Raw genomic sequence first — 26,999 nt, 5'->3', positions numbered from 1 at the left:
AGGTCAAAGTGTTTAGGCACATCTAGAGATGGCTGTAGCCAAAGGATAGTGTCTGGGTGGCAGGTTAACATGGATAGAGAGGTGGTCGAGAGGCATTTAGCTGCACTGGATGAGTTCAAATCCCCTGGTCCAGATGAAATGCACCCGAGAGTACTCAAAGAACTTTCCAGAGAACTTGCACAGCCCTTGTCCATCATCTTCGGAACCTCTTTAAGGACTGGAGATGTCCCGGAGGACTGGAAAAGAGCAAACGTTATTCCGATCTTCAAAAAAGGGAGGAAGGATGACCCAGGAAACTACAGACCAGTGAGTCTGACCTCTGTTGTGGGGAAGATAATGGAGCAGATATTAAAGGGAGCGATCTGCGAACATCTGGAGAACAATTTGGTGATCCAAGGAAGTCAGCATGGATTTGTCTCCAACAGGTCCTGCCAGACCAACCTAGTTTCTTTTTTTGACCAAGTAACAGGTTTGCTGGATCGGGGAAATTCGGTTGATGTCATTTACTTGGATTTTAGTAAAGCTTTTGACAAGGTTCCCCATGATGTTCTGATGTCCTCCTGTCTCCCTCCCCCCCCCCAATCAGTCCTCCTCCAGTGTGCCTGCTAACATGGTTGGCAATGTCAGTTCCGGTGACATGATACTTGCGGGTGAAGGGGGGGCACACTGCAGGGAGGCATGGCCAGCTGACATCAGCTGGACTTGGATTTTAGTAAAGCTTTTGATACGTTTCCCCATGATGTTCTGATGGATATGTTGAAGGACTGCAATCTGGATTTTCAGATAGTTAGGTGGATAGGGAATTGGTTAGAGAACCGCACTCAAAGAGTTGTTGTCAATGGTGTTTCATCAGACTGGAGAGAGGTGAGTAGCGGGGTACCTCAGGGCTCGGTGCTCAGCCCGGTACTTTTTAACATATTTATTAATGATCTAGATGAGGGGGTGGAGGGACTACTCATCAAGTTTGCAGATGACACCAAATTGGGAGGACTGGCAAATACTCCGGAAGATAGAGACAGAGTTCAACGAGATCTGAACACAATGGAAAAATGGGTAAATGAGAACAAGATGCAATTTAATAAAGATAAGTGTAAAGTTCTGCATCTGGGTCAGAAAAATGAAAAGCATGCCTACTGGATGGGGGATACGCTTCTAGGTAGCACTGTGTGTGAACGAGACCTTGGGGTACTTGTGGATTGTAAACTAAACATGAGCAGGCAGTGTGATGCAGCGGTAAAAAAGGCAAATGCCATTTTGGGCTGTATCAACAGAGGCATCATCAAAATCACAAGATGTCATAGTCCCATTGTATACGGCACTGGTCAGACCACACCTGGAGTACTGTGTGCAGTTCTGGAGGCCTCGCTTCAAGAAGGACGTAGATAAAATTGAAAGGGTACAGAGGAGAGCGACGAAGATGATCTGGGGCCAAGGGACCAAGCTCTTGGGGATGAGTCTTTTGAACAGACCTCCCCAAACCTGAGAGCCAAAGGCCACATATATATAATATAATTTAAAGAAGGACAACCACTGAGGAAAACAAAATTGAAAATGGTTTAATCTAGAGGCCGTTCTGGTTGTGCTTATACACATAAAAATATAAGAAGAGATAAGAAACGTTTATTTGTATTTATTGTTAAATTGTTTAATATAGCCCGGGATAGGTTCTTCTTCTTCTGTATGTAAGATCTGTCAGTGGCCAGGTCTCCCAAGCCAGTGGGGCTCCATGCCCAGGATGCCACAACAGTCCGGTGAAAGGATCGGGTGCCATGTTTGATTGCCGCATGGTCGGCGCCATTTTGGCTGTGCCAGCCCAGCTAGGTCCAGCCCATTGAAAATCCCCACGGCCCCAGAGCCCTAGGGCTGACCAAACTCTCTCTTGCGAGTGGATGGAGGGAGGAAAGGGAATTTCTCCCTGGGCAAGTGGCAATTGGGGCTCACTGGGGGGGGGGGGACACGCTGTCCCCACAAGACTCCTGCGATGATCCAGCATTGATTGCTCCCTGGATCCATTGGGCTGCCATTCATGAGAGCCCGCATCTGGCTGCAGTGCACCCTCCGGAGCTCCGGAGGACACTGTGCCACCGACGGCAGACCTTGCCTCCTCGCCCCTTTTCCTTTTTGCTGGTTGTTCCGAGGCTGCAGTGAAGGAGGGGTTGATTCCATCCGAGCCAGAGTCGGATGATAAGTATTGCTAGGCTGCGAAGCTGAATATTTCTTCTGATAGAGGTCTGTTTAAATGCAACTGCTTGTAATTTTCTTCAGTATTGCCAAAGAGCAGGGCTCTGAGCATCCTACCTAAGCAGTAGAGCAAATGATACTGGAGTTGGAGAGGTCACCCAGTGGTCACTCAAGGAGGTGCAGCAGTCCAAATTTACATTATAATTTGCCCTACATGAACAAGCAGAGGCATGATCTAACCACCTGGATGACTTCGGCCCCAGTGAAGAAAAGAGGTTATCCCTTAACCATTAGAGTTGCTGGAACAATGCAAAATAAAACCTTTGGTTACTTTGCACCCATACCTCAGCTGTACCATCATAAGAAACAGAGACAAGTCTTCCATCATGATGTGGGCTCCAGGACAAGCTAGTGATCTTAGCTGTATGCCCCAACAGAGTACGGAAGGGCTCTGTTATTGTCACAGGTCTCTCTGGAGGGTTTTCTAAAAGTAAAATACACAAGGATACATTTCAAGGAGGGACGATGGACAGAGGCAATCCTGTTATTTGACAGAGACCCCAACTCCCTCTGATGCTTGTGCAGTCCACAAGGATATTGCCCAAAATGAAGCCTTCTCTCACAATGGCCAATGTAATAAACCCTCACTTGCAACCTCAGTCTTGATAAAAGCCCTTTTTGGAGAGAACTCAAAGATTACTCTTAAAGCAATCATTTCCCCCCAAGATAACAATCTGAATAAATTTCAATGTTGGAATTGTATTTAATTTACAAGTCAAAACCCAGCTGATATTATACTAGAAAAAAAACACATTACAACTTGACAGGGGTCAACATACAGAAAAAGGAATTGTTTAGAAAGTTAATAGTAAATAGCATACCCCTGCATCCTATCTACCAAGAGCTGTCGAGAGCCCAAGTTACAACTTTATATGCACAAATAAGTTGAAGATCTTGACTTCAGTTTAGCCTAATAATCACTAATGAATATAATCTCTGTAAAACTCTGGGATTCCAGATGATAAATTCACGGCATTAGTGATACTGCTGCAAACGCATGTGCTAGTACTGTTACAAAATACAAATTCCTTCCCCTCTTTTCCCATTCTGCTCCCCCAAACGGGGATATCTTTTCATTGCTGTAACACAAGTTCCCCTGACCCTAAAATGTCAAGAATAAAGCAACATTTAGAAAGTAACCATTCATTTCTGTTCCATAAGTTCTCCACCACTTTTCAAACACCAAACTTCAAAGATAAATTAGTTTCATAGAAATTCTCACTACAGGGAATGAGGTTTTGAAATCCAACCACTCCCTCATCACTAGGCATTTCAGAGATCAGAGGGCTCTCCCTACATATGAAGAAAATGGCAGAATGCTCTGAATCCATCTAAAACACCATAAAGCCAGGTGAATAGACAGCATTATACTCTGTACTGACAAGAGCTAAATGGAGTAAACAATAGTCACCTATGACATTCTTGATGTTATGCACGTAAACAACAGCATTGTTTGAACCAGAAGCTATCATGTAACTCAGTTCTGGCTGTGCCGCATGATCGTGGTGCCAACGAATAGCATTGATGAGTTTGTGATGTTGCTGGATAGTGCACAGAAGTTTCAATTCAGGAGCCTGAAATATTTCCATTGATCTATAAGGTTAAAGAAGAAAAAGTGAATAGTGGTCAGTTCGTAGACTGCATCATACAACAAAGAGCAGTTTTTCGCCTACTATTTTAGAAGTGTACATTCAACATCAATATTACCACGTGAATTCCAGAAATTTTACTATATTCCAGGTGCCCATTACAGATACAAACTCAAGGGACCCCATGAAGCAGGCTAATACTGAATGAACTCACTGGTCCATCAAATTCAGTATTGTCCATTCTGACTGAGAGCAGCTCTCTAGGATCTTACGCAGAGGCTTTTCTTTACATGAACTGGAGATGCCAGGATCATCTTGTGACCATCAGCATATAAAAAGGTGGTGAACCACTGAGCCTCCGCCCAGCCAAACTTACATGTGACGCAACCAGTCTAAAACGCCACTACCCAAATGGCATTTATACAAGCATCAAGTGAAAGATTTGTCCTTCCATCCATCACATTTTCTATGCAACTTATGGCTACTGCTTGTTCCAGCTAGATCTTCCCTTTACAAATGTTGATCTCAAGGGCAAATAGCCAGAACACCCCTCAGAATGTTCCTTCCAAATGCCAAAAGCTTAGTCCCATGTAACATGGCCCTGTGAGCCTAAACTTCACTAACTGGGCAAAACATTTTGTTCTTAGACTTAAATCTGCTATTATTTAACTTTAAGACTGAAAAGATTAAAAACCTAACAATGAATGACCCAACTCAGTCCCTAGCCCATCCTGTCTAAGTTTTCTCCAAAACAAGTCAGCATATTAGTTGCTCCACTGGCATAAGAGTGCTTTTCCTTCCAAAACACTAACACCCAACACAAATGGCTTAACTAGGCTGATCCTAAACCTCTGTGCCTACCATAAGCACAAAAATTAAATTTAACACATACCCATCTTCATTACCAATAGCCAAGATACTGCCATCTGGTTTCCAGCTGATTTCTGTGTGAGCTGGTAATTTGTGCTAGAAGAAAATGAAGAAACCTTAGAACCATAACAGTCCTGACACCAATTTCCCCAAATCTGACAAAAGTGCATAGAAAAGAGGGATGGATTGCAAAGAAGTGATAAACAGATAAATCCCTTCTGATTCCTGAATAAGTTTCATTACTGAAAAATATATATGCCTGCCAATATTTCACTGGCAATGACAGGAAAAAGCCACTGTCCCATAAAGGAACATACAAAATCCATATGGTAACTATGTTTTCTGGATATAATCATGACTATGGTCACAAATGCAATATGCAGTGATCTGGTGACAAAGTTGGTAGCCTACAAAGAATGGGTAGGGTGGAGACAGGAAAGCCCTTTACAAGATGTTCCCTCCATAGTGCAACAGCACATCACGACTGAATTCTGGGGGTAGATGACTAGTTTTCTGCTCATCTTAATCCTGATCCTCAAACATCTGGCTCCACAGTTACCTGAAACAGCCACGAGTAGATAGGACATCGTACATATGGAACAGAAGAGGGATTTGGGGGAAGGGGACTGAAGCTGAGGAATATGCATATCACACTACACTTTCCTAAGCCCTGATCTGAGCCTTTCCCCACCATCCTATACCCTACCTGGCATACTTTTTCATGTGACAAGTAAGGAAAGCAGTGCCAGAGCAGGCAGTGATGGTCCCAGGCATAAAGAGCTTTAATAGGGGATTATACTGAGCCATGGAGGAGAGGTCTATCATGGTGAAAGAAGGGAACCTCCACATTCAGGGGCAGGAACCCTCTTCCAATACCAGAAGGCAACATCAGTGGAATACCCCAGTCTCTACATCCTATTGTTGGACCTCCAGAAGACATGACTGGCCACTGTTTATTTTTGTTATTATTGCATTTTTTGCCCACCCTTCCCCAAAGGCTTAGACAGGCTGCTGGATCACTGGTCTGATCTAGTAGGGCTCTTCTTACATTCTTATGATCCTTTTGCTGTCTCCTGCGGTACAATTTATCTGAAAGAACTTTTCTTCAGGGATTCCTATGACATATACCATCAGAACTCTTTGTTCCTGTGAGATCAGTTCTTAAACGTCTTGGCATCGTGGACTGGCACAGGGAGAGATCAGCGACAGATGAACCCCTCAGACATGCATCAATTGACCCTTAATGCTTTGTCAGAAACATTGTCACGAGTTTGAACAGCAACCTCTCCCCAAACCCCCACTTTGTTGCTTTTCCCTCTTTAATCAACACTCAAGGCCTTCAATATCCCATAGTTCCTGGAAGGCAAGGAGCACACTGAGTCCTTGGAATGTGTGTGCCTGTGTGAGGTTTCCTGCATACATTTATCAAGCATTCATTTTCTTATCAGGGGAGAGTCCCAAATATCCAGAAACCTCTTATCTGATTTTTGGGTGGTCTGTTTTGTTGCTTTGTAGACACAGGACCATCAAGACCACTATTAGAAAGAGTGATGTCAGTACTTTAGCCATTTAATGGGAAAGGCAGAGAGAATCTCATCTCAAAATAGGGGCAAAAACTATATTCCACCTCTGTGACTTCTCATTCCCTCCCTAATCTTCTTCAATGGTGCTGGAGACAGTTGCTTACCCCAAAAAGGCACACATTGCCTCTTTCAAATAAAACTTTAAGTGGTTAGACAATGAAATGCTTTAGTGCAGCCAAAGTTTGGCTGACCCAAAAGCCAGAACCTAGTCAACTGTTGAGTTAAGCTTTCTTGTGCAAATACATTACAGGCCCAAGAGGACAATGGTGGTTTTGCCACAAAATAAACATTTCCTCCTGAAGCAAAGAACTCAGCAAAGGACAGTTGTATACAAAACTCAATTAGATGTATGCTGTTAAACATCTGCAAGAAGTTCATGTGGAGGGGGTCAAGTGTTTCAAATCTGCAACGGATTTGTATGCATGAACTAAAGTAGAGACTTGAAGTCAAAGAACTGTCTAGTTCAAATCCACACTTGAAATCTAGCATCTATACCCACCCCTACCCCTTCCTTTGGCCGTTATACAGAGTTGCCAAAGGCTGAAGTGACAGCATAAGATACAGAATTCTCTTGGCAGATTATAGTCTACATCCTATGCCCCTTTGGCTTCCTCCCTTTCTGCCCCTTTCTCCTAGAATGTGCATGCCATTTTGTCTCAGTTCTTTGCTCCTCTTTTTGTTAGCTCTGTAACGCTGTCATCAGCTGTTTTCTCAGCTATGTGCATTTTGGATCACTATAAGTAGCTACTCTTCCTACAGGAGATCAGCCCTGACTGCTCCTTAGAAGGCCAGATCCTGAAGATGAAACTCAGATACTTTGGCCACCTCATGAGAAGGAAGGACTCCCTGGAGAAGAGCCTAATGCTGGGAGCAATTGAGGGCAAAAGAAGAAGGGGACGACAGAGAATGAGGTGGCTGGATGGAGTCACTGAAGCAGTCAGTGCAAACTTAAATGGACTCCGGGGAACGGTAGAGGACAGGAAGGCCTAGAGGATCATTGTCCATCGGGTTGCGATGGGTCGGACACGACTTTGCACCTAACAACAACAACAAAGTAGCTACCCTGTCCCTTGAACAGCTTCTTCACTAGTCTTCACTTTGTCTCTGGGCTCCCTTGTCTCTCAACTTTACATCTGCCAGATGCCTCTCCCCCCAGCAATTGGCTTGCCCCTATATAAGGTTTTAACTTTAGCTAACTGACACTTGGTCTTTCCTCACAGAAGCTGGACTACCAACTGTATTGCTCCCTGAGAAACTCAAGATTCATGCCACACCAGCTCAGTCTGTCAATGTCATTCGCTTTACCACAAGTACAAGACAACACAGATGGGGCAGAAATAATTTCTATCATGCTCCAGGAATTCCTGCTCACTTTGATTGCATTAGTTCCTCGGATAACTTTGTTGATGTCATGGGCTTCACCATTAAGTTTCCAAGGATTGTGTTGGAAGACGATTCCTTCCCCTGCACAGCTGTACAAGGTTACTGAAGGTCTGTCACCATCTCCTCCTAAATGAAAAAGAGAAAATAGTGCTCGGTACAAGGAAGGGAATAAAACAAGCACAGTGGCAATTATTTCTGAGAGCTTACACCTTGGGCCATTCTGCACCCAATTAAAGAAGTGGGAGTCTTACCCTTTGCAAACGCCATATTTTGGCGTTTTGCATGTCTTTGTAAATATCCAGTGTTACATCTGCAAACCAGCTGCTACATCCTCTATTTTAAAGCACTTGCAGGGGAATCCACAAAACTGGATTACCCCTGACGTATAGCACTAGCAGGATGAGAGCAGCCAGCAAGACACTCGCACAAGACACGTGCATTACCAAAGTGACTGAAATAGTGAGACTTCCAGCTCAAGTGCCTGCCCTTTAGTCCACCTCCCTCTCTCTTAACCCAGAATGTGGCTTTCTTTTTTTCAAAAAATATGCCTTGAGCAACGAATAGACACACAATCACCCAGGCAGAGCACAAAATAAACTTTCCCCACCAGTTTGCCCATAAAGCATGCCTCTTCCCCACCAAAAAACCAACAACAAGCCCCCCCCATTTTTTTTAAAGCTTCAAGGATCCGGATTGCAAGAGGGCTTGCATTAGAAGGAGCCCAATGCATCTATGAATAGATGCATGTGTGTTTAAACACAGAAGTCATTTTTTTATTTTAAAAAAATTAGCTCACAGTCCCTTTAAAAAGGGGGAGAAAGGTGATTGGCTGCCTGTCTTGATTGACAGGGGGAAGAGAGGACCGTGTATAGGACGCTCTAGGAGCGTGTATACGTTCCCCTCTTCCACCATTTCAAGCAGCTGTGTAAAATTCCAGAAACGCAAGATGGCAGCAGAGGAGCCAGCAGGTGAGGAATTCCAGGAGGCGCAGGTCTTTTTTAGTGTTACGCCATTGTAAAAGCCTAACACTGCTTTTTTTCTGTATGAAATGGCCCCTTGAATTCAACAAAATGCACACCAGCACAGGAGAATGCATTGAGCTCTTTTGCACTCATGAAGTTCTAGCACCCTTTAGAGGCATACAGCAGCTCTGCACAATGCTGCCCAAATGGCTAATCTCTAATCTTGGTACAAATAAATACTGGAAGAAGGAACTGTCAAGTGGCACCTCCCTGCCAGCAATCTCTTTTAAAAGTTGTATTTACAAACAGATTTTCATGCATTCCTAGCTTGCAGTGCCATCAACATGCCATCAACATCATACAGTGCCATCAACGTCCAAGGAGCTTTATTGGGTAATCTGGGAAAGGCAGTTACTTCCTGAAGAGCTTCGAATCTTAACTTGAACTCAAATGGGGGAAATTGGCAGCAGGAGGGGGTAATATGGGGTATGTGCAAACACAATTATATGAACTCAGGCTTCTTTTATTTATTCATTTATTTATTTATAGATTTATATACCGCCGTTTCCCAGCAGGTCTTGCGGTGGTTTACATAATAAAATATTAAAAATACAATTAATAACCCATAATTTACCAATTAACAGTAAAAACAACAGAACAGGCAGCAGTGGACATCCTCTATAATCTATTCTAATCCCATCTTGTTCAGCCTGAGGTCCTACGATCCCTCTAGTGAGAGAGCTGGTCCGATAGACCCTGGGATCCAAGTTGGAAACCCGGGATTCTGCCCTGGCCTCAACCGTATACCTGGTGGATGAGCTCCATCTTGCAGGCCCTGCGGAAAGCTGGTAACTCCGGCAGGGCCCTCAGCTCTTCTGGGAGCTCACTGCAACAGGTTGAGGCAAGGACCGAAAAGGCCCTGGCCTTGGCCGAGGCCAGGCGAACGTCCCGGGGGCCTGGGACAACCAGTAAATTCCTACCTGCAGAACGAAGGGCTCTGCGGGGAGCATAAGCAACCCAGCAGTCCCACAGGTTGGCAGGACCCAGGTTGCATATGGCCTTAAAGGTTAATACCAATACCTTAAACTTGACCCGTAAACAGACTGGTAACCAGTGCAGATGATGGAGCACCGGCTGAATATGAGCCGTCCAAGGTGTCCTAGTAAGGACCCTGGCAGCTGCATTTTGTACCAGCGGTAACTTCCGGATCAGAATCAAGGGTAGGCCCGTGTAGAGCGAGTTACAGTAGTCTAGTTTAGAAGTGAACGTTGCATGGATCACTGTGGCCAGGTGTTCCGAGGACAGGTAGGGCACTAATAACCGGGCTTGGCAGAGATGGAAAAACGCCATCCGGGCGATTTTCATGACCTGAGCCTCCATAGAAAGGGAGGTATCAAAGGTCACTCCCAAATTCCTGGCAACTGGTGCAGGTGTTAACTGCACCCCATCCAGGCATGGGAGATGCGCTTCCTGGTCCTGCCCTCTTCTACCCAGCCACAGGACCTCCGTCTTGGAGGGCTTGAGTTTTAGGCTGCCTGAGCCATCCAGCTACTGCTTCCAAACAACTGACAAATGTATACGGGGGGGGGGGGGGGGGAGTCAGGCCGGCCGTCCATTAGGAAGTAGAGCTGGGTGTCATCCGCATATTGGTGACATCCCAGCCCATAGCCCTGGAGCAGTTGGGCTAGAGGGTGCATATATATGTTAAAAAGCATGGGGGGTGTATCGCCCCCTGCGGAACCCCACAAGGGAGCTCGCGAGGGGCAGATAACTCACCCCCTACTGCAACCCTCTGTGTCTTGTTCCGGAGAAAGGAGACCAGCCATTGCAGTGCAGTCCCCCTAATTCCGGCTCCAGCGAGGCAGTGAGCCAATATCTCGTGGTTGACCACATCAAATGCAGCCGACAGATCTAACAACAGGAGTATGGTGGAACCGCCCCAATCCAGCTGACGCCGGATATTATCCGTCAGGGCAACCAGTACAGGGCTTCCTCAACCAAACTACTGAAATTATTATTTGTATCATTTATATGGGTCAGTTGACCAAATAAACATGCTACTACGACTACTATTATTATTAATAATAAATCATTACTAAAATACCTATTTTACCACCAAATCAGATCTTAATGTCCTAAAAGCTCTCTAAGGCAGCCCGGAGAAGACTGGGGCATTTCCAATCCCCTTCAACAATGCCCAGCAATTTCAAGGAAGCCCCTTGCATTTTAGACAAATGTTTGAATCAGTCTATTTACTTTATTTATACTCTGCCCTTCTCATGGAGACTTAAGCCACAGTACACAATTTAAAAGAATGCAGTAGAAATAAAGAATTATACAACCAACTAAAGGAGAAAATTCAGAAGCAAACAGTGAAAGTAGATGCTGAGGGATCCAAATCCCAGTCTTTCTGCCACACATCCTCACTTATCAGATCAGATCACTTATATTTCAACAGCACGTGAAAAGCACTGGTGCTAACAAACACTGCAGCTGTAACAATTTGACTCACCCAAGGACAGTGGAGGAACAGGAGGCCCCCAGGCTAATGCATACACAGTTTTCTTGTGGTAGGAACTGGAGATTTGTGGGGGCCTAATGGGGAAAGAAGAAATGTCACCTTCCAACAGCTCTCACTAAGTACACATTATCTGAATTATAATTCAAAGGTAACAGTTTTCCTACTATACATAAAGGTAAAGAAAATAGGCACAAGGGACAGACACTAAATCAGCAGCCCATCATGACCCCTGTTGTTCTCATCTTGATGTTCCAGGATTTCCAAATCAAGAAAATGCTTTGACTGCTGGGAAAAAATAGTTAAGAAGGCTATATAGCACTACAGTCTAAATGCTAAAAATCCTGCTAGGCAAAGTGTGAGGACCTAAAACTATTGGCTCATTAGTTCACGTCTGGGGCACTTATGAAAAGGGAAGAGCAAATAAAGGAGCTTGTAACTAGAAAGATTGATTATTGGATAAGGATGACCTTTGAGTAGACAAGAAATGGAGGCAAGTAGGTTTCCAAAGGATATCTTGTGATTTATGTCCATTTGCTGCCCACTGAATTCATATAAAGGTTTTCTTACACTTTCACATGATTTTGCTCCTCTTCCTTATGTCTTATTTGATATATTAAAGCCTGGTACAAGATTTCGGATAGCAGGATGCTGTGTCCAGTAAAAGTTTCTTTTGTCACGACTCAGTGGCTGGGATTTGTTAATGTTTATGCTCTGACAGAGTACCATATTTAAAGGAGAATTTTTTCTTCCACATGACATGGGCTAACTTTTCATGTTTCCAGGTTAGAAAGAGAGCCATCTGTGCAACAAGTACAATTTTATTGTCTCCTATATTATTTATTTATTTAGATTTTTATACCGCCCTTCCCTACAGCTCTGGGTGGTTTACATAAAACATTTTAGAACGTTTACATAGAACAATATCAATATCAATATAACAATAACAATAACATACCAACTAGAATAAGTAGAACAACATTTCAACAACAATAACTTTGACACTCCCTCGGTAGGTTCGACCTCTCAGTATGGGGGGGGGAACATGTAGCTGTTTTGGGTCAATCAGCCTCAAGTAAATGCCTGGTGGAAGAGCTCCATTTTGCAGGCCTTAAGGAATTGTGGAAGTTCAGGCAGTGCCCTGATCTCTTCGGGGAGATTCCACCAGATGGGGGCCAGGACTGAAAAGACCCTTGCCCTTGTTGAGGTCCGACATGCCTCTTTAGGGCCAGGGGTCCACAGCCTGTTGGAGGTAGCGGAGCATAGAGCTCTTCTGGATGTATAGGCAAGGAGGCGGACTCTCAGATACAGTAGGCTCAGACCGCATATGGCCTTAAAAATGATTACCAAACCCTTAAGCTTAATCTGGAAATCCACTGGGAGACAGCTCTTGTAGTACCAGCCAGATGTGAGATCTCCATGATGTCTTAGTGAGGATTCTGCCCGTGGCGTTCTGCACCAGTTGCAGTTTCCAGATCAAGGGTAAGGGTAGGCCTGCATACAGCGAGTTGCAGAAGTCCCCCGCTGACCCCACAAAGCTCAGGAAACACTTCACAGTCCCCCACAAGAAAGTTTTAGATCTGCTCCCAAGGGTACGAAGAAACGGGTACTGGTAATTGGGGATTCCTTGCTAAGAGGTGTAGAGGCCGAAGTGTGTAGACCAGACTTGTTGTCTCGAGTGGTCTGCTGCCTACCTGGTGCACGCATTAAGGATGTGACAGAACAGCTGGACAGGCTCATCAAGCCTACAGATTATTACCCCTTCCTTCTCATCCATGTAGGACATTTTTTAATACACACACAATACCTTTATTGGCATAAAGCAGATTAGCAAAATGAACAGAGATAGTCAGGATACATCAAGCAGTTTAAGTTTAAAAACTGAAGACAAAAATTCAGCCGCAATAAAGGTGACATTGGCATCCTTATCGCTCAACAAAAATTGGCAGATCAGGTCTTTTGAGTGATTTCTCCATTTGGCTATAAGAGGTATAACATGCCTTCGCTGGACAATAAACAAGGGACAATCCAGTAAGATATGTTGCATGGTGTCAAGAGTGTTTAATTCACAGGAACATAGTCTATTTTAGAAAGGAATCTTGGCAAATCTCCCTTGTAATACTTTGGATGGAAAGGCGTTGAGCCACGCAAGCGAAAACACTCTGCGATAAAGGGGATTTGCCAAGTTATAGAAATAAGCTGGCATTATCCCATGCTTCACTTGGAGCCCAAGAGGAAGGGGAGAGCAAATTGCCGGAACAGTAAGGTAAAGGTAAAGGTATCCCCTGTGCAAGCACCAGGTCATGTCTGACCCTTGGGGTGATGCCCTCTAGCGTTTTCATGGCAAACTCAATATGGGGTGGTTTGCCAGTGCCTTCCCCAGTCATTGCCGTTTACCCCCCAGCAAGATGGGTACTCATTTTACCAACCTCAGAAGGATGGAAGGCTGAATCAACCTTGAGCCGGCTGCTGGGATCGAACTCCCAACCTCATGGGGAGAACTTTCAGACAACATTTCTGCTGCATTACCACTCTGCGCCACAAGAGGCTCCTTCCGGAACAGTAGGATGGACTTTTTGGAATTTGGAGCCTTTGTTTAATTTGGCGCATAATGGAAGATTCATTCAGAGATAAGATGTAATTGTAGTCAATCTCCAATTTGTTGGAGTGTAGTCAGGATGGTAGAGAACCATTTAAATTTAAAAGAGTCTCTCAATAAACAGGCCAATAGACTATCTGATCGAATCCTAAAATGCAGTTTTAGCCAATATTTGTAGAAATCCAGGCCTTAGTTTCGAGAAGATTATGGCTGATTTCGAGAGGAGTAAGGGACACAATTTGGAGTTCCCAAAATCTGCCAGAAAAAGGCAGACTGTAACCTTTCCAAATTTTTGTCAAAAGCTGAGATCCACAGAGGGATGCCGTATAAAATTTGGGGAAGAATTTTTGAGTCAAACACACGACAGGCAGCTGGGACAAACTGATTACCTTTGAGGAAGAAAAAACGGTTTAGATGGGTAGTAGAACATTTAGCCGGCAACATAATGCTATTTCTATGTTTGGTCCAGTGCAAATCATGTTGGAAGGTGATTCCTAAGTATTTGAACCATTTGACCTGCTCAATTTGATGACCACCAATACGCCAGTTTAAGGGGGACCCCTTCTGTGCAAAGACCATCACTTTGTTTTTTTCAAAGTTAATTGATAGTTCATTAAGTTGGCAATATTCATAAAAAACATTCAAATATCTTTTCAGACTAATTCTGGAATAGGAAAGCAAGACTGTATCACCAGCATGCAGAAGAAGTGGGATTGGCAGTTTATCTAGTTTGGGAGGATGACCATTTATGAGTCTTAGGGCTTTTGGAAGATCGTGTAAAAAAAGGTTAAATAAATGAGGAGCAAGGACGCAGCCTTGTTTAACTCCTCTCAGGATGGGGATTTGAGTAGTTAGATGACCCTTTTCAGTAAATTTGACCTGAAAGGTATTGTTGGAATGGAGGTTCATTAGGAGTAGTAATAGGCGCGAATCAATATTAAGATCTTGCAATTTTCTCCATAGTAAACACCTGGAGATAGAATCAAATGCACCCTTGAGGTGAACAAAAGCTGCATAGAGTTTCCTCCTACCTGTATGAAGATATTTGCAAGAGAATAGAGGGTTAAACAGTGGTCTAGAGTAGAACAATTTTTAGCAAAGCCAATTTGTTTGGGACCTATTAGGTCATTTGAAGTCACCCAATCTAGTAGCTTAAGTTCTAGATGTTTGGCGCATATTTTACTGGCAATAGATAGAAGACTAATAGGATGCTAATTTACTGGAGAGCTAGAACCACCTTTTTGTAAATAGGCACAATGACTGAGTTAAGCCAGGATTCAGGGAATATTCCCGATCGGTCGATAGCTGTAAAAAGGATAGCCAGCAGTTGTTTCCACCAGTTAGAGTTTAGTTTAAATAGCACATCGGGGCCTGGAGATTAGCATGGTTTTAGTTGTTGGATAAGGTTTTCAATTTCATCCAGACTAACAAGTAGCCAGCTAGGAAGAGAATCAGCAGAGGGGAGACTGGGTGATTATTTTGGATCGGAGAGGCAGCAGAGAGTGTAGAAAAATAATTGCACCATGTTTGGGGAGAAATAGAAGATTTAAATGACCCGTTTCGCCTAACTGGTTTGCAATCGTTCTGCAAAAAGAGCTGCTGTTATTGGATTTAAATGTTGCTAAAAGGAACAAATAATACTGCCCAGCAGAACATGGAAAATATTTAAAAAGACTTTGTGGATCTGGGGGAAAAGGTAAAGGACCTGGGAGCACAGGTTGTGTTTTCATCAGTCCTTCCTGTAAGTGGCCGAGGCATAGGAAGAGAGAGAAAATTATACACGTAAATGACTGGCTATATCAATGGTGTCGATGGGAACAATTCAGATTTCTGGATTTCAACAGGGGCTATTATCAGTAGATGGTGTGCACCTCACCCTGGCAGGGACGCAACTCACCATCACGTCCCAGGCCAGGAACTTGGGTGTGACCATTGACGCCTCCCTGACTTTGGAGACGCAGGTCAAAAAAGTAGCGGGCCAGGTGTTTTTCCACCTTCGCCAGGCCTGACTACTAGCGCCCTACCTGTCCCCCGAACACTTAGCCACAGTGATCCATGCAACGGTCACCTCCAGAATAGATTTCTGTAACTCGCTCTACGCAGGCCTTCCCTTGTCCTTGATCTGGAAACTTCAGCTAGTGCAAAACGCAGCTGCTAGGGTCCTCACTGGCACATCTTGGAGGGCCCACATCCAGCCAGTGCTGAGGCAGCTGCACTGGTTGCCAATTGCTGCCCGGATCCGGGTCAAGGTTCTGGTTCTAACCTTCAAGGCTTTACGCGAGTTGGGACCCACATACCTGAGGGACCGCCTATTGCCCTATGCCCCCCGCAGGGCCTTGCGCTCTGCGGGTGAAAATCTGTTGGTCGTTCCCAGCCCTAGGGAAGCACGCCTGGCCTCGGCCAGGGCCTTTTCGGCCCTGGCCCTGACCTGGAGGAATGAGCTCCCGGGAGAGCTGCGGGCCCTGCGGGATCTTCCATCATTCCGCAGAGCCTGCAAGACGGAGCTCTTCCGCCAGGTTTATGGTTGAGGCCGGGGCTGATAATAGATCTAGATAATAGACCCGGGGACTCGGGTCCTGGACCCGAAGCAAAACATCATCAGGACCTCCTCTCCACCCGCTAGTAGAGGGAGGGAAGGGGGGGGGAAGTTGAGCTGCCGTTCTTGCCATGTCGGTAATATTGGCAATGTTATTATTGTTTTAAGGGGTTTTAATGGGGATTTATGATATTGTTACCCGCCATGAGCCGCAAGGGAGTGGCAGGATAAATCTAATAATAATAATAATAATAATAACAACAACAACAACAACAACAACAAGGGACAGAAAAAGGATTTTTGGGAGAACCCTTCCACACCTGGTGAAGAGGGCTTTAAACTAGACACAAAGGGGGAGCGAGACGTAAATTGAGAACTTGGTGTGATGGCAAGATCTGAACATGAGAAGATCTCAAAACTACAGGGAAAGTTACATAAGCAGGGAACTACTAGCTTACAAGGAAGTTCAAAAACCAAAACCATGAGACACACAAAGGATGGACTACGATGTCTCTACACCAATGCACAGAGTATGGGAAACAAGCAGGAGGAGCTAGTAGTTGTAATAGAGGAAGGGGGCTAAGACCTAATAGGAATCACAGAAACTTAGTGGGATAATACAATTGGAATACTAAAATTGAGGGGTACAATCTATTCAGAAGGGACAAACAAGAAAAGGAGTAGGAAATGAGAGTGGTATTATTGTGGGTGTCTGCTACAGACCACCAAGCCAGTCAGAGGACTTGAATGAGATACTGCTAGACCAAATTACACAATTTTCAAAAAAGGGGGAAACAGTGGTCATGGGTGACTTCAATTGCCCAGATATCAGTTGGAAGACCAACTCTGCTAAAAATGCAAACTCCGTTAAATTCTTAACTTGTCTTGCTGACAGCTTCACATCCCAGAAAGTAGAGAGGGAAACCAAGGGCTCTGCTATGTTAGACTTGATTCTCATCAATAGGGAAGAACTGGTAGATGAGGTGGAAGTAGCGACCACACTTGGTAGCAGTGACCATGTGCTTTTGGAATTTTCATGAGAAAACCTTTACGTAATATAGACAGGACTTCAGGAAAGCTGATTTTCACAATTTAAAGGTATGTTGCGTCGAGCGGTGGTCCTCAACATTTTTGAGGCTGGGGACCGGCGGCAGCAGGGAGGGCGATTGCCCGGGCTGCGCATGCGCGGCCGAAATCGCGCATGCGTGGCACTTTCATGCATGCGCAAAAGTGCCGCACGTGCGCGAGTTCGGCCACGCATGCGCAATGCGTGTGCGCGGCCCTGCTTCCCTCTTCCTCCCTCCCACAGTAAGAAGCTTGCCGGGCCACAAGTTTGCGGCCTGGGAAGTTTTTTTACTGCGGGGGGGGGGCGAGGAGAGGGAGCCGCGGCCCAGTGCCAGGGCCCGGTGGTTGGGGACCGCTAGCGTAGAGTACCGTGGTCCGAAAGACTTAAAGAGATGGGAGTCCAAGCGGGCTGGGAGTTTCTTAAAAGTGAAATACTGAAGGCTCAATCACAAACCATTCCCTGGAGAAGAAAAGATGGAAGGAGCCTAAGGAAGTCAAGTTGGCTCCATAAGCAGTTGTCAAAAGATTTCAGGAATAAAAAAGAGTCATTTAGGAAATGGAAGGAAGTCCTTATTACGAAGGATGAGTATAAACAACCAATAATTGTAGGGGGGGTGTTAGCAAAAGTAAATCTCAATATGAGCTTAGGCTAGCAAGTAATGCTAAACATAACAAAAAAGGCTTCTTTAGGGGGTGTGGCTTAAGATGGCGTCCTGAAAGGATTGCAGTGGAATCTCTGAAGCCTGACAGGGGTTAATTGTGGAAGCAATTGACAGAAAAGAGGAGGGGTATGCAAACCCCACCTCACCTTTCTACCCAGGAAGTTCTAGGGAATTCTTGGGGCCGTCTCCAATCCTTAAGGGAGTATATCTCCCTGAATTACAGGCTGTCAGCGTTTCGGGTCAAGAGGACATCTGCCATATTCTGGAGTTTTCTTTCTTTTCTTTCTTTCTTCCTTCAAGAATTTACTTTGACCCTCTACTACGATTTACTGCAAATGAATGCTGTGAACTGAGGGGAGGACATCTGCCAAATTCCAAGATATCAAGACATCAATTAACGCACAGAGACGCAAGTATTTCTCCGTTTCTCTGTTTCTCTTTTTTTTCCCCTTTTTGCTCTGCCTGAAGCCACCTCGATATGAGGCAGGCTAATTCTCTTCCCTAAGCAGAAGAAGGACTTAAATCAACTCAAACTAATTAGTAATAGCTTTTACTGCATTTGTTTTGGTTTTCGGAGATAAGAGATAAGAGCCGTGGGTGGGAGGATCTCGCGAGAATTCTGTTCCAGTACGAGACACTGCTTTAGTGACTTCAATACGTCACATGCCAGTGCCAGTGCCAGGAACATCGGAGATCAAAACAGACTGTTGCTTTCGCTTAGGACTGTGTAGGACCTCTACTGGCTATTTGCAAAATTGCCTGAGATTAGCTGACTTGCATGCCTAAAACATGTCTATGCTAAAAAGAATGGCTCATCTAATAGAGAAACAAACCCAAGATCTGAAAGCATTTACAGAAGGCTTGCTTAAAAATATTTTCAAGGAGATCCAAGACGGCAAGGAAGAAGTCTCTAACAGGAATGATGGATCAATAACAGTGGCTGATGATAGCTCTAAACAAGGTGGAAAACTACCAGCAGAAGAGAAATTTGAAACTGTGGAGATGGAAAAGGGGATGTCGGAGCCTTGCAGCCTAGATAAGGACACCCTTCCTAAAAAGACATACAGCCACTCCAAAGCAACAGTACACAAGAACCAATCAAAGGATATATGGATCTGCTGTGAAAGTAATCGATTTAAAGGAGCTTCTCGGAAAAAAAACTGTACTGATATTGGAGACCAGGAGGTACAACTGCCTCAAGATTCACCAATGTATACTCCGAGGGAAAGACTACAACTGCACTTTCTAAGCCAAAGGCCAACTGGACAGAACACAAGTCAACGGGAACAACAAGATGCAGCAAGCCTCGATATGAGACCCCCTTAAGAAGACTGGGGAACGGAAAGGAGAAGCAGTGGCTGAAATTCTTTCTCTCCTTTTTCTTTTCTTCTGTAGCCACACAGGCAATATAATCAGTTAAGAAGTTAATGTGGGGTTTAAGATCTTTTAAGTAAGCTGAATCTGTATTATTAAATCTATCTTCGCAGTGCTTCCCAGCCCAAAATTAAAGCTTAACTAAAAGGAGACACCTAATGGAATGGGTTTAAGAATAACAGATGAAGACTATATTTTACTGCTCATTGTATGTCTATACTATCATGTAAGTGTGGGGTCTTAGATTTCCTATGTTAGCTGAATTTGTATTATAAAACATATCTCCGCAGTGACTCTCAGTCTAAACTTAAAGCATAACTAAAAGGAGGCACCTAATTGAGGAGGTGTAAATGTAACCAACGAAGACTTTTACTATTTTTTGTATTAACAACTTATACTTATATAACTTATACTCATATAACAACTTATATATTTTTCTTCTGTACAACTAAGTAGGCCTCTTTTCTTAAATGTGGTGGAAATGTGGATGGCTCTAAGATTGTGTTAAGTACAAATTGTTTTATAGGTGCTATGGGACACCAAAAATGACCGTTAAAACTGTTAAAAAATATGAGCCTAGGAGGTACAACTGCCTCAAGATTCACCGATGCATATTCTGAGGGAAAGAGTACAACTGCACTTTCTACGCCAAAGGCCATCTGGACAGAACACAAGTCTACAGGAATCTCCGTAGTGACTCCAAGTCTAAACTTAAAGCATAACTAAAAGGAGACATCTAATCGAGGTGTAACTAACAAAGACTCTATTTTACTATTTTTTGTATTAACAACTTACACTTATATAACTTATACTCATATAACAACCTATATATTTTTCTTCTGTATAACTACACTCGGTCCTTTAGCAGCTGGAACTAAGAGCTGTGATTTCTAAGACACAGGGGAATGCCGTGGACACAGTTTATCTGGATTTCAAAAAAGCTTTTGATAAGGTTCCACATGATATTCTTGTTCACAAGTTGGTAAAATGCGGTATGGATCCGAATTCTGTCAGGTGGATCAATAACTGGTTGACAAATCGTACCCAGAGGGTACTTGTTAATGGTTTAGCATCTTCTTGGAAAAGAGTGACAAGTGGAGTACCCCAAGGATCTGTCCTGGGGCCTGTGTTGTTCTACATATATTTATAAATAAATTGGATGAGAGATCAGAGGGTATACTTATTAAATTTGCAGATGATACTAAACTGGGAGGGGTAGCAAGCACAACTGAAGACAGCAACAGAATACAGGATGATCTTGATAGGCTCGAGAATAAAATAATAAAAATGAAGTTCAATAGGGACAAATGTAAAGTTCTGCATTTAGGAAGGAAAACCCAAATACACCAATATAAGATGGGGGAGACTTGTCTTGGCAGTAGCATGTGCGAAAAGGATCTAGGAGTCTTAGTAGACTGTACATTGAACATGAGTCAGCAGTGTGACACAGTGGCTAAAAAGGCAAATGGGATTTTGGGCTGTATCAAACGGAGTATCGTGTCCAGATCACGGGAGGTGATGGTATCGCTTTACTCTGCTCTGGTTCGGCCTCACTTGGAGTACTGTGTTCAGTTTTGGGCACCACAATTGAAGAGGGATGTTGACAAACTAGAACGTGTCCAGAGGAGGGCAACAAAGATGGTGAGGGGCTTGGAGACCAACTCGTATGAAGAAAGGCTGGGGAACTTGGTCCGTTTAGCCTAGAGAGGAGACGACTGAGAGGGGATCTGATAACCATCTTCAAGTATTTAAAAGGGTGCCATATGGAGGATGGAGCAGAATTGTTCTCTCTTGCCCCAGAGGGACAGACCAGAACAAATGGGATGAAATTAATTCAAAAGAAATTCCATCTAAACATCCGGAAGAAGTTCCTGACAATTAGAGCAGTTCCTCAGTGGAACAGGCTTCCTCGGGAGGTGTTGGGTTCTCCATCTTTGAAAATTTTTAAACAGAGGCTAGATAGCCATCTGATGGAGAGGCTGATTCTGTGAAGGCAAAGGGGTGGCAGGTTCAGTAGATGAGCGACTGGGATGTGAGTGTCCTGCATAGTGCAGGGGGTTGGACTAGATGACCCATAACTTCCATAGACTTCCAACTCTATTATTCTAAGTCCAGTCTAGAGGTGGCCGTAGCGTGAATCACTGTGGCTAGGTGCTCTGGCTCCAGGTAGGGCACTAGTAGTTTGGCTTGGTATATTTGGTATACTTTGTGGTATACTTTGGCCTGTTTTGCAAAAGGTTAATTGTTGGGGCCCCTTCCAGTTACATATTAGTTTTTAAACACCACCATGGAGAAAAGGATGTTGGGTTACAATGCAAAATGAGACTCTTGTTGGCCACAGCTAAAGAAACCGGAACTGAGGTCATAACAAAATAACTTTTGAGTTAAATTTCTGTCTAGCGTTAGCATGCAGAAACAGCTGGCAGTAACCTTTCTATAAAAGCTTCTTCAGGACCAGATTGTCTAGTTAAAAAACTGCTGGTTATGAAGTTTGTCCCAATGCTATAGGAAATTCCTATCTTAAGTACTAGCAACCACCAGAAATACATGGCACCAAGATGAAAATCAGAATGCAGTAGGAACAACATGGAGGTTGTTTCTAGCTCCCTCTGCATAGTAACTGCAATGCTGACAAAGATTTGGTTCATGCCTTTTCATCTTTGACCCAACCTTATTTTCCCCCTCCCATGATATCCATCACATGCTGACTGGGACACTTATGACAGGGATCCATCTTCACATTCTACAATCCCTTTGCATAATCTTAAATGTTTACATTGGTTTAGGAACAGCCCCTCATCACCACACAGCTGTCAAAGTAGTAATTTCTTACTTGTTAGAATAAGTGTCATATATGCCAACTTTTCCATCATCTGTACCAAAAGCTAAACAGCCTTCCTTTGTTGGATGCCAGGACAACTGCAAGCAAAACAAGAGAAAAACAGTTTCAACTCTGATACCCAGGATTCATTTACAAAATTGTGTGCCTTTCTATTAATGAGGGGTCAAGTCCGGCAAAGCAGTCCTTTGCAATCAATTTGTCATAATTTTGGCACTTAGGGGCACTACTACAAATACCCCAAGCACTGGACTCTCCAACTGTGAGCTAAGCTGTTATATGTTTTCTGTGGTTGAGCAATTTTTAAAGAACTGGACAGGTAAGGAAGACTCCCAACCATGCCTTCTCAGAGGTCCAGGGAGATCCAGGTTACGTCAAGATTCCTAATCATATAGAAAATCAACAATGAAGATACACTAAAAATCAAATAAGGTACCAACAAAACTGTGTGACAAAAGTCTGCATTATTTAATTTGTATTTATTAGTAAATTCTGTAAATGGAAAATTATGCCTTTTACGAAATCACAGCTTATATTAATTGGCATTTGTAACTCTAAGAGATTATATCAAGTATTTCACATTCTGGTCTCAAAGGGATATATAAAACAAGCTGTGAATATCAAATAACAGAAAATTACCATGTATCTCAATTTTAGATCTGCTTTATAATTTTAGACTTGCTTTGAGCTTGATAAAATCACCCTACTCCTAACAATTGTGTAAAGCCAACCATCCACAGACTTCAGAGTGGTATTTTCTGCTTCTCCCTCCTGCATCCCCACTGAATTTCCAAAGTACTGCTCTTTTTTTTTGGGGGGGGGGGCAGGAATCAGCAGACTTACAGGAATAGAACATGAACAAAGTGGGAGACTGCTGGGGATGTGGGAATCAGCTGAAATCTGCAATCTATTAGAGGAACAACATGGCCTCCAAAAAAAAATAAAAGAGCCTCTTGTGGCGCAGAGTGGTAAGGCAGCAGAAATGCTGTCTGAAGCCATCTGTCCATGAGGTTGGGAGTTCAATCCCAGCAGCCGGCTCAAGGTTGACTCAGCCTTCCATCCTTCCGAGGTCGGTAAAATGAGTACCCAGCTTGCTGGGGAGTAAACGGTAATGGCTTGGGAAGGCACTGGCAAACCACCCCGTACTGAGTCTGCCATGAAAACGCTGGAGGGCGTCACCCCAAGGGTCAGACATGACTCGGTGCTTGCACAGGGGATACTTTAACCTATAATCACAAAGTTCACACTTCTAGAAAGCATGACGAGAACATGGCCAATGAGGCAACATATTGTGTATTAGTTTAAAAGAAATAGACTTACAGCGGTGACCTTAGATTTAATGCCCTGCCAGAAGGTTTTCACATCATAGTGATTGTTGATTGACAAGGTGTTCCACACTCGTATCATGTTGTCCCCAACTCCTATAGCCAGGCAGCCTGTATCCACAGGGGAGAATGCAAGGCTGTACACAAAGCCCCCAAGAGATGGCATCGTCCAACGGCAGTCTAAAGTTGCTAGGTCCCAACACTTCACCTGGAGTGTCACAAATAGAAGCATAAAAATATTGAAAAATTGAGGGGTAAGTGTTATTAAAGCATTTCTCCAGAAGGATACTATTTATGTGAGAGCACGGCAGAGAAGCCATTTATTCTAAGGGTTAGTAGCAGCCTAAAATTCAGAGAACCAAGAACTACAACAATCAGAGGGATGGCAACAGTTTGTGTGTGACCAGAGAGCAGAAGTCTTTCATCACACAGTTGTTCAATCAATCAAACACACCTTTATTGGCATATCAGTTCAAAGGTACACTCAATAGCGCTATGGGCAACAGCTGTTAATAAGTACAGCAAATACAATTAATAAATAATAAGTGTCACATAGTTACCATGCTGTGTGGTGCTCATACAGATACTGAAATGTGCATCACCCCTCAAAAAGATGGTGGGGGCATACACTGGACATCTCCATGGAATACCTGAATCACATGTGATGCCAGTTGCATGTTGTGAAAGGGGAACATGCCTGTGACTCAACCATGTGAAGAATGCATGAAGTTAAGATTATGCTGGAGACCCAAAACTGCAGGCTTAGTTTACCCATTTGCAGAATAGGATAACATTATCACCTAACTTTCCAAACATGGCTTGTTAGAACAAACATTGCTAAAGCTACAAAATGCATCCAATACAGATTTTCCCTATTGACCAAAAACAAATATTTTACATGAAAGAGCTTGCTCTGCGTTCTTTTATTACATTAAGAGGTGGAAAAAGAAACAGAAATAGCCCCCCACCCTACCACCCTTCTGTATGAAACAGAGAAAGAAACAGGATTTCTCTTTTCTTCCCTGGACAGAATACCTCCTGCCAAAAGGCAGTTCTTTCCAAAACTCAGAAAAAGTCAGGGATCTCTCAGGTCATCCTAAGATTAAGAAGTAGAGGCAATCAGGAGTAGAGGCCAACATCAGGATCAAACAGGCCCACTCATTCACAAATAACGCAACAATGCACTTCTAGAGTAAATTAAAAGATAAGCGTTCTTACATCTCTATCCATTGAAATGGAAAGAAGTAGCTCTCTGCCTTCTGAACGCAGAGAACATAAGTTGAACACTATTCTAGAGTGGTTTTGTCCTTCAGTGGAAGATCCTAGAAGCACCCACTTCCGTTTTCCAGTTTGAACTAGATCTGATTGTAGAAGTTCGCCTCTGAAAGGATGGACAGGGAAATATAAGAGAACCAGACACAAACATACCCAAATCAAAAAGCAAGGAACGGAATTTACACAGAATTCTTTTTTTAAAAGAATGTGCCACAACAAATGTTTTTATCACATTTTATAAGTGGGACAGGCTGGTGAGAGAACATTAACTCACGTGTAAGCCTCCAGAAACACAAAAATTACAGCATGGTCCAGACTGATTTTCTACATGAAGTTCCCATGCCCACATTTTTAGTACCGTTACCTCACATTCCATCAAGTGAGTCCAGCAGGCTACTTACCCAAAGCAGCTGGAGAAGATCTGTGTGGGCTGGGATCGGGGCCAGTGGACAGTCAACCAAAGGCGCTCCTTGACAGCGGACTCAAAACTTCCACCCCTCCTTTTCAAAAAGGGCAGCTTTAGAGTCATCACCGCTACAAAAACAAAAGCATTTCAGAGTACCAAATTAGCATCTAGCACAGGGATTTCCAACCGAGGCGGCTCTGGAGGGAGTCTGGGACTTTTCCCCTCCTGCCTTAATGGACTCAGCCACAAGCCAGGGAACTGGCCACTTCCACTGCTCCCTTCCGCCCTGCAAGCATGAGTTCTCTTGTGGTTTCTGCACCTGGGAGAGAGTGGAGCCTACATGTCTACTCCTGCCTTAAACTGCCTCCTGTCTCCCCCGCCCCCCAATCAGTCCTCCTCCAGTGTGCCTGCTAACATGGTTGGCAATGTCAGTTCCGGTGACATGATACTTGCGGGTGAAGGGGGGGCACACTGCAGGGAGGCATGGCCAGCTGACATCAGCTGGACTTGGATTTTAGTAAAGCTTTTGATAAGTTTCCCCATGATGTTCTGATGGATATGTTGAAGGACTGCAATCTGGATTTTCAGATAGATAGGTGGATAGGGAACTGGTTAGAGAACCGCACTCAAAGAGTTGTTGTAAATGGTGTTTCATCAGACTGGAGAGAGGTAAGTGGCGGGGTACCTCAGTGCTCGGTGCTCGGCCCGGTACTTTTTAACATATTTATTAATGATCTAGATGAGGGGGTGGAGGGACTACTCATCAAGTTTGCAGATGACACCAAATTGGGAGGACTGGCAAATACTCCGGAAGATAGAGACAGAGTTCAACGAGATCTGAACACAATGGACAAATGGGCAAATGAGAACAAAGATGCAATTTAATAAAGATAAGTGTAAAGTTCTGCATCTTGGTCAGAAAAATGAAAAGCATGCCTACTGGATGGGGGATACGCTTCTAGGTAACACTGTGTGTGAACGAGATCTTGGGGTACTTGTGGATTGTAAGCTAAACATGAGCAGGCAGTGTGATGCAGCGGTAAAAAAGGCGAATGCCATTTTGGGCTGTATCAACGGGGGCATCACATCAAAATCACAAGATGTCATAGTCCCATTGTATACGGCACTGGTCAGACCACACCTGGAGTACTGTGTGCAGTTCTGAAGGCCTCACTTCAAGAAGGACGTAGATAAAATTGAAAGGGTACAGAGGAGAGCAACGAAGATGATCTGGGGCCAAGGGACCAAGCCCTATGAAGATAGGTTAAGGGACTTGGGAATGTTCAGCCTGGAGAAAAGGAGGTTGAGAGGGGACATGATAGCCCTCTTTAAGTATTTGAAAGGTTGTCACTTGGAGGAGGGCAGGATGCTGTTCCCGTTAGCTGCAGAGGAAAGGACGTGCAGTAATGGGTTTAAACTACAACGATATAGGCTAGATATCAGGAAAAAATGGTTAGAGTAGTTCAGCAGTGGAATAGGCTGCCTAAGGAGGTGGTGAGCTCCCCCTCACTGGCAGTCTTCAAGCAAAGGTTGGATACACACTTTTCTTGGATGCTTTAGGATGCTTTGTGCTGATCCTGCATTGAGCAGGGGGTTGGTCTAGATGGCCTGTATGGTCCCTTCCAACTCTATGATTCTATGATCATTTCTGGAGCTCCTCCAAGACTGAAAAATTATTTCAGGGGCTTTTTTACAGTCAAAAGGTTAAAAAGAGCTGATCTAGCAGACTCTACTAATACTAGACCAGGGGAGGGGAGGGGATACAGAGACTA

At 44.0% G+C, this 26,999-nt stretch overlaps 1 protein-coding gene across 8 annotated transcripts in view; it reads right to left on the bottom strand.

The window, feature by feature from the left end:
• The window catches only part of GEMIN5 (gem nuclear organelle associated protein 5), a 76,797-nt gene that overhangs the window by 38,851 nt on the left and 10,947 nt on the right, over nucleotides 1–26,999 (bottom strand). For all 8 annotated transcript variants that reach the window (XM_077326443.1, XM_077326437.1, XM_077326438.1 and 5 more), the window contains exons 6-14: nucleotides 25,223–25,355; nucleotides 24,765–24,927; nucleotides 23,542–23,754; nucleotides 22,216–22,301; nucleotides 11,141–11,223; nucleotides 7,656–7,792; nucleotides 4,723–4,796; nucleotides 3,653–3,834; nucleotides 2,526–2,665 (exon numbers count right to left, since the gene is read on the bottom strand). In XM_077326443.1, coding sequence (XP_077182558.1) covers nucleotides 2,526–2,665; nucleotides 3,653–3,834; nucleotides 4,723–4,796; nucleotides 7,656–7,792; nucleotides 11,141–11,223; nucleotides 22,216–22,301; nucleotides 23,542–23,754; nucleotides 24,765–24,927; nucleotides 25,223–25,355 — 1,211 coding nt within the window. The remainder of the gene's footprint in view (nucleotides 1–2,525; nucleotides 2,666–3,652; nucleotides 3,835–4,722; nucleotides 4,797–7,655; nucleotides 7,793–11,140; nucleotides 11,224–22,215; nucleotides 22,302–23,541; nucleotides 23,755–24,764; nucleotides 24,928–25,222; nucleotides 25,356–26,999) is intronic.

Source organism: Paroedura picta, chromosome 3 (genome assembly GCF_049243985.1).
Source record: "Paroedura picta isolate Pp20150507F chromosome 3, Ppicta_v3.0, whole genome shotgun sequence".
Classification (NCBI taxonomy): Eukaryota; Metazoa; Chordata; class Lepidosauria; order Squamata; family Gekkonidae; genus Paroedura; species Paroedura picta.
The sequence above is the reverse complement of the archived record's forward strand: the minus strand, read 5'-3'. Positions and strand labels throughout refer to the sequence as shown.